Below are 11796 nucleotides of genomic sequence, written 5' to 3' on the forward strand. Positions count from 1 at the left end.
CCATTAAAGCGAGTCTGACACTTTTGCATCTAGACACAATATTCGCGTGCAATGTTTTTTGGTCTTTGTCCTAGTTTCCTCTCGGGTAGTTTTTCTGCTTTGGGATTCTGTTCTAAAGAACAGTTCTGATATAACCATTTTAGTGTGTGTGGTTTTTAAAGCTGCAATCCTGCTTCCCTTTTTCAGTCTTTTAAAAAAAATATATATATTTATTTTTTTAATTGGTTTAACACAGTGGATCTTCCAGAGCTAAACTGCGTTCATTTCAGCTCCCGGAGGCCCTGCTTCTTGTGATACTTGCCTCCATAGGCGTTGCCGGTAGCAGCTCCATCTGGGCTGTGTGTGGGGAACATGATGATAGCTTAAATGTCCGCGGGCCAATGGTAAGCCATGACGTTATCCCTTGCGGCTTCCTATTGGACCTCATGAACAGGACCTATAAACCTCCGGAGCTGCTACCGGCACCCACTACGGAGATAAGTATCTCGGGATGCAGTGGGTCCTCCAGAGCTGAAACTAACGCGGTTCAGCTCTGGAGACCCCCCTGCTACCCACCTATGGGAAAAAAAAACCCATTTTCTGCTCCTTCAAATGGCTGCAAGTCAAGAATACCATATGGTTAGGAATTCTGGTTTTAGGTTTTACTGAAAGACCACCACTGACTGATCATTTTGCATTTCAAGTTAAAACCAATTAAATCCTGAAAAGAAGCCAAAATTCTTCAATTTTGTAGCTACCCAGTCACAGATAGGATACAAAGGAAGTAGGAAAATTAAAAGTGCACAGAAACGCCAAATCCAAACGTGTCCATTTTTTCCCAGTGTGAACACAAGCACAGATTTTTTTTTTTAAATTGTATTATTAAATAGATTTCACACGAAAACCGAAAATACCTGCATATTGTATGGCCTCACTCAAAAACTTATTTACAAAGTAACCAAAACAATCTCTAAAATCTTCATTGTCTTCAAACACCAATTTGGCATCCTGCTACAGTATATTGTTTTCATAAATTGATAGCAATAGCATATAAATAATGTTCTGCATAATGAGGCCCAGTGTCACATTCCTGAGTTTCAGGTGCACAAAACGAGATTGTAGGCATTGACTTAGCTTGTCCATATTGCTGAGGTCGCCATTATTAATGTATTGTATTTTTCACAGCCTTTTATTACGTGTATTATAAATGCATACCCACAAACCTACATAAATATATACTAAAGCTGCTCTTCTGATATACTACATTGTTGTTTTGTTATTATATCTCTCTACATACAATAAATTAAAAAAATTTGATTGAGGATTGAATACCTCTAAAACAAGTCTCAATTTATCCCCTTCAAGATATGCCTAATCTGCATTTTGTTACACTTTTTTTTTCCCTTTCACATCTTTCTCATGTTCAATATGATGCAATGTAAGTTTGGGATGATCTGGTTGTGTTTGAGAGTGATTCCAGCTCTTCAGTGCTTCATTGTTTTGTTTTTCAGACGATTTGCGCCACAGTATGCCCAACTTGGCAAAAACAAGTTTACGTTCGCTTGAAGCCATGAGAAGCAGCCGTAGCCTCGAGTCTGATCTTCAAGTGCCAAGCAGCCGATTAACAAGGATTCCGCCACCCTCCAACAGTATGTTTCATTAACTAAATTTTGTAGAGCTGCCATGTTTTGCATCCCGGGAACCTGAAGAATTAATATATTAAATATACTGAAAGTTGTTGAGTGGCTCCTGGCCGTGCACACACACACTATAATATATTATATATTTTTTAAGCAGATGGTCTCTGGCGTTGATTTCAGCTCCGGGGACTCCCTACTTCCTGAGATACTTACCTCAGAAGGGGTTGCTGGTACCTCTGCACAGTTTAAATGTCCTGCGTCATGTGGGCCAATAGAAAGCCTCAAGGAATTACATCACTGCTTCCTATTTGCCGGCGGGACATTTAAAGCCACCATATTGATAGCCCCGACTGGGCTGCTACCGCAACTCTGAAAGCATGGGGCCCCCGGAGCCGATATTGACACACAAAGTGTTACCAGGAGTGCTTCCTTTACGTGGCTAAATTATGGTAATAACGAAACAATTTTTTTTTCCCCCTCTAAACAAAGATTTTTATATGAGTGACAGATCTTCATGTAATTTGAAAGTAAATGAGCAGTGAGGGTGATGGCAAGGCAATTAAGGTCAAAGGGACAATTAATAAGAACTGTTATGCTTAAAGGAGAAAAGCAAAATGATAGACGAGAGGAGCTGTTAAAGATTTTGTGTGGGGGCAAAGATAGAAGCAATAAATCTTTGGTATGAGGAAATTGTACTTAAGGCGCCATGTGGAACAATTAAAGGAGTAAGCCGCCTCTAACAATAAGAAGTCAAGGGTGTGTGGAAATCTATGCAGAAGTGTAGTAGAGAATGTATTTTTAGTAGATTGAATTGACTTTGGTGTTAAAATAGCAATAGTTTGAAGTGGAGGAAGGAAGAGTTAAGTCTGTGGAGGGAGTAAATCTAGAATAGACTGCAATTATTGGACTTGGTGTTGATTTAGTGAGGAAAAGTAGTGTTTGGCATGAGTGATGGGTTAAGACGAGAGAGTATAATTTGCAGCACCTTCAGCATGCATGCAAGTGTTTATTCACATGATAGGGAAGAGGTATGAAGGAAGCGTGTTTGAATTTAATGAAGGGAATTGGTTAAAAGGTATCTGAGCAAGGAAATAATGGCTAAATAAGGAGCAGACCCATGTAGGTGTTGACAAGATTTTCAGGATCAAAGGAAGAATTCATGGTCTGCTAGAACTTGGAGGTTGATAAAACATGTCTTGAATAGTAAAGGGAACAAGTAACAAGTACACTGATGAATGTAGCTCGTTAAAGGAGTTTTGTTGGAGAGGGTGAAATGGAATACTGTTTAGTCAGGACAGGGTCTAAGTAGTGGCCATTCTGTTGGTACTGAACTCTGCATCATCGGTGGCCCCCAATGTCTTAGAACCACCAGGTTGTAAGAGCATGGAGCCTGCTCCCTATATAGGGGTTCAGCTCGCAATCCCGAGTAAGTAATATGACCACTTGGGTCAGAATGTGGCCCGCCAGCTAATAGAAAAGCAGAGATCTCAACAGGAGGTAGCATTGCAGCTTTATTGGTTACCATGTTTGTAGTTGACTGCTATATTTGTAGTTTCATTTTTTTTTTTTTTGTCAACCATCACAAAAGAACTAGAAACCCCTCCGGAACCAGGGGAACCACCAATTGCGCTCTGCGGGATCCCCTGGTTCAGGTAGGATTTAGAAAAACACACACCCCAGGTGGAAATCCTTCTTTAAGAAGCGACATACCTGAACTCAAAAGCTTGTGCATTTTGGGGGTTCTGAAACATTTCAAATATAGAAGGATCAGTAAACCAATATGTTTTCCTTCTTTTATTTTATTTTTTCCCCTATTGTAGGTACTCCACCAAGTAAATTGCGATATGGTTCAGGCTCTGGACAATCCCCACTGACAGTTCGCCAGCCAATAAAGGCAGGTGTAAGCGCAAGTTCTCTCCTTACCACTAGGCAACCCATAAAATCCTCTGGCTACAACAGTTATTCTAGTGGTGTCCGTAAAATCCAGCCTTCTGCCGGTTTAAATCCAACTGTTTCCGGTGCGGTTTCAAGAATTAGTAGTTTGTCACCTTCCGTTAAACATTCAGCAGTGAAATCTCAGACTTCTGTTGGATCCACCACTCCTAAGAGCAAAATGATTCAGCCGACCAGGAGGCAAGTATTTACTATTTTTAGCCTTTTGCCCAGATATACTATACCGCGGTATAAGGCCATCATTTTTGAGGTGTCTTCTATAAGACAACTTTTTTAGAGCAGGAAAGACATATTACATCATATTGACTTCATTGGGCGGTAAGGTGTCTTCCAGCGCCATAAGGTGTCCTATGGTACTGCTTAGTAAATATGGCCCATAGTCTGTTTATGGTAGTTTTCATAACTCTCTAAATTGGAATTATGTAACTATTTTGCTGCCGGGGGGTTTGAGTGCGGCCTGCAACACATTGCAGCAAACGGGTTAGGTTAACAACACTTTGAACAAAAAGTTGAAATGGAAGTCATACACACAGACTCCAAACTATGGGGCCTATGTAGAGAGTAGCGAATTTAAAAATTGGCGAGGGTAATAAAAAGTAGCTTTTTTGGAGAGTTTTATTCTCCATATGCAGAAATGTGCGAATTCTGCAAGTTATAGCATGAATGCGTGTGGCGAGTTTAAAATGGAGAGATGCGCGCTGCAGGAAATGTGTTAAAAAAAAAATCGCGCATTTTTTTTTTTCCTTTCCTATGGCCGCGAGCTCCAGCTTCTTGCCAACTTTTCTTGGCGGAGCAAATTGTAGAAAATCGCGCCAACAGCCGCTAGATGCTGTTCGCGCCTCTCTGAATTAGGATATTTTTAAAACTGGCGAGATGTAGGTTCTCGCCAGCCACGCGGCGAGATTTTCAAATAGAAAAAAAAAATGGCACGTTTTTCGTACCTCGCCATTTTTTGCTGGTTTTTGCGCGATTTTCTCCGAAAAATGGCGAGATTTTAAATAGCGCTGCTCTCTGCATGAGGCCCCATGTCTATTTAAATCGTATAGATGGCAGGAAAATTAGTGTGTAACCTTTCAGGGGACAGTCCCCCTTCATCTGGTGTCAGAATAGGACATCGCTCAAGTGCTCAGTTTTAATGCTTACACTGACCTTCGGATGCAAATTACATATTTTGTGAGATTATAGATATTAGAATTCACAGGTAAATGTTATATACCCTGCTGTGTTTTTTTTTTTACTTGTTCTTGGTTTGCAAAGTTTTTACAGTATGCTGTACAAGGGGTACAAAAAAGATGTTTGAAAGTATTCATTTTTCCACAGGAAAGCAAATGTTACTTTAAAGGCTATCCACTCTTTCTAAGGCAATCGATTACACAGAGATGATACATATTTTTATTTTTTTTAAGTTTGGCTATCCCTTTAACACATTATTAATTCACTACATTTTAAAATGTTCTCTGCTCTTCCGACCTGTGCTTTTGCTGGTAGGCAGGGGAAAATAAGGAATGTAGCCAAATAAGGAAGAATGACATAACTCTGCTTACACACACAACACTTTGTCCAGAGGTCTTTCACCACATTTCTGGTTGATGCTTCTCCTGAATACACTAAATGTTTGATTGTGTTGTCTAAGCAAGATATTTAGCTAAATGTCATATAGAAAAATTAACTATTAGCAGAAGTCTACTTTTAATAATGATGTATACTTACTAGTGATGATTAAATCATTTTTTTTTTTTTTTTTAAACTGTAGATCTTTACAGTCTTCAAAGACCAGTACTGCACCTGATGATACCTGGAGAGAAGGATGCTATTAAATTACCCTAAAGACAAGCTTATTTCCTGTCCAGCAGGCTGGACACAAGAACACCTCAGAGAAAGGAAAAACAATTTGCTAATTTTTTCACCTGGTTGTCAGATTTCAAGACGTCGTTTGTGACTGTCGTATAGTTTATTACATTTCAAGTCTTTCGGTTTTCATATTGTACTTTAAACGTGCTTTGTGTTTGCTTGTTATAACAGATTTTTCAAGTCAATTCTAGAATCTCATCCTTTGCACCTAAACACTGAGCCATTGATTTTATAAGATATAGAAAAATGTTTATTCTGTACCACCAACTAACTGACCTGTTGCACTGCTGTGAATCTTAAGTTAATTTTGTAAATATTATGTGAAATAATTTGATGCCAACATAGCTGTGTAATATAGATGTTCTTCAGATACCTTCTGTTTTTTTACATATATAAATATTTTTCTGTTAACTTATCAAGATTTGCCAGCTTGGTGGCTTTAAAAATGGTTTTCTATTTCTACTCAACATCCAGGTTTTTTTTAGCGAAAACGTTTTAATGTCCTTGACATATGTGAATATACAGTATGTCGTTATGATCTTTAAATCAATTTCAAGGACTAGAAAGCATTCTTGTGCCAGTATTTGTTTTGGTGAACTCACAGATGAAGATGGTGCACAATATTTGTGTGGTTACATGAAGGTAATTAGTTGCAATGTGTAGAAGAGAGGTTAATGTCTTTGTGAAGCATCACCTTTGATAGTCTTACTTGACTTGCTTTCAGTAATTAAAACCATCTCTACTGACTTTTTTCTTTTCTGTGTTTTATTAAAGGTGTTTGTTTGGATACTATTGGGGAGAAAAGTTCTTATTTTTCCTCTAGCATTTTTCTCAATTGTACTATCCATATGACTTTGCATTATTCTCTCATACCTTGCCATTTTAGTCTTTTGCAACACTGTCATGATCGGTCCTTTATTTGTCACTTTACAGCTAGAATGCTACTGATTACCCTAAATCTTTCCAGCTTTAGCTATTATATAACTTTTATACCTTTTTATAAGTTTAACTCGAATAGTTGCTCCTAGTTGCTTTCATGTTGGTTTCTAATTCTATTTTCATTACTTCCCATTGAACCTTTTAGAAATTATAAGGCTTTCAACTTGTATGTAAATTTGGAGAATCCTTTGGAGAAGGATGTAGGAGTGCATGTAGACAGCAGGCTTAGCAGTAGTGCCCAAAGTCATGCAGTAGCTGCAAAGGCAAACAAGATCTTATCTTGCATGGAAGGGAAGTAAACATAATTATGCCCCTTTACAAAGCATTAGTAAGACCACATCTTGAATATGGAGTACAATTTTGGGCACCAATCCTAAGAAAAGACGTTATGGAACTAGAGAGTCCAGAGAAGAGCCACCAAATTAATAAAGGGGATGCACATTCGAACTTATGAGGAGAGGCTAGCTAAATTAGATTTATTTACATTAGAAAAGAGGCGTCTAAGAAGGGATATGATAACTATATAAAAATATATTCGGGGACAATACAAGGAGCTTTCAAAAGAACTATTCATCCCACGGGCAGTACAAAGGACTCGGGCCATCCCTTAAGATTGGAGGAAAGGACATTTCACCAGCAACAAAGGAAAGGGTTCTTTACAGTAAGGGCAGTTAAAATGTGGAATTCATTACCCATGGAGACTGTGATGGCAGATACAATAGATTTGTTCAAATTAAAGGTTGGACATCTTTTTAGATAGGAAAGGTATACAGGGATATACCAAATAAGTATTCATGGGAAGGATGTTGATCCAGGGATTAATCAGATTGCCAATTATTGGAGTCAGGAAGGAATTTATTTTTCCCCTTCTGAGATATCATTGGATGATATGACTCAGGTTTTTTTTGTTTGCCTTCCTCTGGATCAATAAGGAAGTATAGATATAGGATAAAGTATCTGTTGTCTAAATTTAACATAGGTTGAACTTGATGGATGTGAGTCTTTTTTCAATCTCATCTACTATCTAACTGTAGCTGGAGTTGTGCGCAAAAAGAGCTGGAAATAGTCTTTGGACAGTGGCGCCTCTCATAACCACTCTTACTCCGGCGGAGCTGGTTCCTTTGTTTTGCTGCTGTGGTATTGGATCTGGAACCCTTAGTTCTTGCGAACTACTGAAGCTTGTACAAATCTTTGTTACGATGTTAATCTTAGATGGAACTGGTTCCCAATGGGATGCACGGATTCTTATGCACTAAACAGTCCTATACTTAACCCTTGCAGCCAATCTACTCCGTGGGAATAATATTCCCCACCTATCCCGGAGTTGCCAATACTTTACAAAACCTGACAGAGGGCTTCTTAGTTTGCTAAGGGCATGTGCGAACCTCGCACCTTTGCCGCTTCGCATACCAGACCCGGCCCACTTACCTGGCGACATTTTGTCTGAGCTGGCCGGACTTCTGGCCCATTTGCCCGAACATTACTAAGATGGGGGATACATGAATTACTCTTTCCCACTTAACACTCTGAGAGGGAGCCTTTCAACTACAGACTTTTTCCATACATCCTGGCATCGAACCAGCTGGATGCTTTAGAATTCTATGGCTGAATATGCGTTGTTACCTTGCAGGAGTTTCCTGCCATACATTTCTAAACTACAGTACTTACAAATTAAGCGTTCCCTATGTCTCTGGCACTTCAAAGGAAAATCCCAATATGCCCAACATGTTGGTACAATTAAAATAGGGGGACTTTAATTCATCAATTTTTATATAACTCTATAAAAATTGTGCGATATATTTCCTGATTTTACCCGAACAGTGCTCACAGGAAATCTCACGGCCCTAGGAGCTTCCTAACTCAAGTTTGCAAAAAGACACCTGCTGGGTTTTAAAACCATTTTTCCTATCATGCACTTACACAAACACACTGCCACAGTTATACACAATGTTTTTTTTGTTATTATAAGGTACTTAAAGCTGCAGTTCAGTCTTTTTTTTTTTTTAATTTATTTTTTTACTTCAATAGTTTCATGTGGGCAATCTCTAATTACCTAAAGAACTGTATAGCTGCAGGTCAATTCGTTCTCCATGTATTGATCGGCGAAATTTGATGACATCATTAGTGAAGGGATCTGTTTTTCTTCTGCTTCTTTCTCTCAGTGGAAGCTCATGAATATTCATGAGCACTCCTGCACTGACATGTTCTAGAGGGAGGGCAGGGCTGACAAAGGGGTGTGCTAGGGCTTGTGACAGGACATGAAGGGGCAGTGCCTTAGCAAATGGTTGTTAATAGAATACAAGAAAATTGGTCTTTCAAAGTTGTTATTTTTCCTTACTACAGAACAGATTTATTAAAAAAAACACATGCAGGATATTGACTGAACTGCAGCTTTAAATAACTTTTTGGGGTTGATCTTAGTTTCTATTGCAATACTTTTTTCATTATCCATTTTTGCTCATTTGATTTGCCCTTTTGCAATTTTTGTTACATTCCTTATAATTCTGATACGATATCTCTGTCCCTTCTGACTTAAAGAATCTAAACGCCTTCCTCTTTTCCATTTTCTCCCCTACCAGTTTATTTAGCCACATTGGTTTTGACTTATTTCTTTTATTTGCTCGTAGGGGAGGAGGAGCGCAGGTGTGCTCAATGGTATATGTGAATAAAAAATAAAGCAAATATAGTGCATAGTGGATACTGGTACATATCACTCTGTTAGCTATAAGTAATAGCACTCACAAAACTTATCGTAATTTTAAGTGTGTCAGAGATTCTTCTCTCTCTGACTGGAGCCCTTGTGATGAATATGTATCAGGATATCCCTCAGTAGGTAAGTATGGTAGACATGAAAAAGAAAGAGCCACAATAGTGCATACTATTTTACCAGATATATTCAATAAGAAGTATCAAGAGCAGTTAAACTCACATGTTCCAATAAAAAAACAGGCATTGGAGAGAACCACCGAATGCAGATGGACCCCGTCATACACAGCTTCGTAGCGTCTTAATCGCGTCTCACAATTGATTTCCGCGTACGTCACTTCCGTGGTCGTGTCATAGGTGAGGGCGGAAGCGCAGTCTGCCTCTGGAGTCAGCCCCAATATTGCCAGTCCTTCAGCTCTCTGGTTCTCAACGCTAACTACGCGTTTCGCTGGTGCTTCGTCAGAGTTATACTTATTACCCAAAGGTATACACTGATAAATGTGATTTTCTAACAATGGTTTAAAGACTGCCCACTTATCCCTGCAAAAAGTTACATAGTTAAAATAGCTGCTAAATCTCAACCCAATAGGCATTGGCAATCCATAATTGTAATGCCAGTAACTTTAGCAATACATCCCACATATCTTGGGAGGCAGGGCACGGTCCTCAGGAGTTGAAAATTCAGCGGTTCAGCTCTGGAGGACGCTAACCCCAACTTTCAATCCTGTATGAATATTTTTTTTTTAAAAAGGGGGTTACTTTAAACTTTTATAAATGTCTAAAGTTCTGAAAAAGTACAAAACATACCAAACTAAAATTATTTAAACCAACATGGAAAATAAAAACGAGATTAACATTAATACAGCATACACAAAGGCCGACTTGGTGCTATCGTACAGAAAGCCCCCACTGATGTCACCGTGATCATTTAATATTTTTACTGGCATTGCTAGAGAATAGTATTCTCCAAAGTAATTAAGATAACACTAAATTTTGTATTGAAAACACATTGTAAGCCTCACATCAGTGTATGATCATGACACGTTTCCATAGAAATCTCAATAGTTGAAAAAAAGTAATCATAAAGTTCAACCTATGCTAAATTTAGACAACAGATATTTATCCTATTTACAGTATTTTGATCTAGAAGGCAAACAAACAAAAAACCCAGTTAAACATCTAATGCTGTCTCAAGGGGGAAATTAAATTCTTCCTGACTTCAAATAATGGCACAAGATTTCTCCCTGGATCAACATTGTTCTTGTGTTTACTTATATGGTATATTCCTGTATAAACCTTTTCTTTCTAAAAAGACGTCCAACCATTTTTTATTTATTGTTTTATTTGTTGTTTGTGAAATCTCCTTTCCTCCATCTTAAGGGATGAGCCGATTTCATTTGTACTGCCCTTAGTATGAATAGTTCTTTCGAAAGCTCATTGTATTGTGCCCGATAGGTTTGTACATGGTTATCATATCCCCTCTTACACCCCTCTTTTCTAATGTAAAATAATCTAATTTAGCTGGCCTCTTCTCAAGTGTCAGATGTTCCATCCCCTTTATTCATTTGATGGCTCTTGTCTGCACTTTTTCTAGTTTCACAATGTCTTTATTAAGTGGTGTCCAAAACTATAATCCATATTCAAGGTGTGGTCTTACTAATACTTTATAGAGGGGTATAATTGTGCTTACATCCCTTCCGCCCATTTCCTGTTTAATGCAAGATAAGCTCTTATTTGACTTTGCAGCTACAGCATGGCTTTGGGCACTATTGCTGTCTATAAGCACTCCTAAACTCCTTCCCCATCAAGAATTTACCTACTTTCCCCCATTTAATTTGTAAGTCGCCTGTATATTCTTGTTTCCCAAATGCATAATCTTACATGTATCCGTTTTAAACCTTATCTGCCATTTACCTGCCCACGTTTCCAGTTTATCCAAGTCCTTGTGACGAGACACTACATCCTGCTCTGATTCTACGACCTTACACAATTTAGTGTCATCAGCAAAGGAGGAGACTTTTCTCTATGCCATCCTTAAGGTCATTAATAAACAAGTTAAAAAGCAGGGGTCCCAGTACCGATCCATGAGGTACTCCACTCAAGACCTTAGCCCAACCTGAAAAGTTCCATTTATGACAACACTCTGTTGTCTATCCTTCAACCAGTTTCAATCCAGGCGCAAATATTTGTTTACCAAGTCTAATTTCCTTTATTTTGTACACTTGCTATGGTGCCACACAAGGTTAAAGCCTTTGCAAAAATCTAAGTAGACAACATCAACTGTATTAGCCTGGTTTAAATTCATACTTACCTCCTCAAAATAACTAATATGGTTAGTTTGACACGATTTATCCTTCATAAATCCATGCCGACTGTTACTAATAGTTTTGTTATCCCTGAATATTCTCCCATATTATACATTCAAGTACAGTAGCTTCCCCACTATTTATGTCAGGCTTACAGGTCTGTAATTCCCCGGTTGTGATCTAGCTCCCTTTTTAAATATAGGCACCACGTCTGCTTTATGCCAATCTTGTGGTACTGAGACTGTAGAAATGGAGTCCTTGAAAATTAAATGTAATGGTTTGGCTATTACTGAGCTTAACTCCATAAGGACTCTTGGATGTATGCCATCAGGGCCAAGTGCTTTATTATTTACTTTAATTTTATCAAGCCGCCTATGCACTTCTATATTAACAAACAATTGGTTAACTGAGGAAGAAGTAAA

At 38.4% G+C, this 11796-nt stretch overlaps 1 protein-coding gene across 6 annotated transcripts in view; it reads left to right on the forward strand.

Moving 5' to 3' along the window:
• The window catches only part of LOC142467249 (SLAIN motif-containing protein-like), a 67734-nt gene extending 61565 nt beyond the window's left edge, over window positions 1-6169 (forward strand). For all 6 annotated transcript variants that reach the window (XM_075572701.1, XM_075572703.1, XM_075572698.1 and 3 more), the window contains 3 exons: window positions 1491-1628; window positions 3440-3752; window positions 5326-6169. In XM_075572701.1, coding sequence (XP_075428816.1) covers window positions 1491-1628; window positions 3440-3752; window positions 5326-5389 — 515 coding nt within the window. In that variant the 3' untranslated portion in view covers window positions 5390-6169. The remainder of the gene's footprint in view (window positions 1-1490; window positions 1629-3439; window positions 3753-5325) is intronic.
• The last annotated feature ends 5627 nt before the right edge of the window (window positions 6170-11796 follow it).

This window comes from Ascaphus truei, chromosome 16, assembly GCF_040206685.1.
Source record: "Ascaphus truei isolate aAscTru1 chromosome 16, aAscTru1.hap1, whole genome shotgun sequence".
Lineage (NCBI taxonomy): Eukaryota > Metazoa > Chordata > Amphibia > Anura > Ascaphidae > Ascaphus > Ascaphus truei.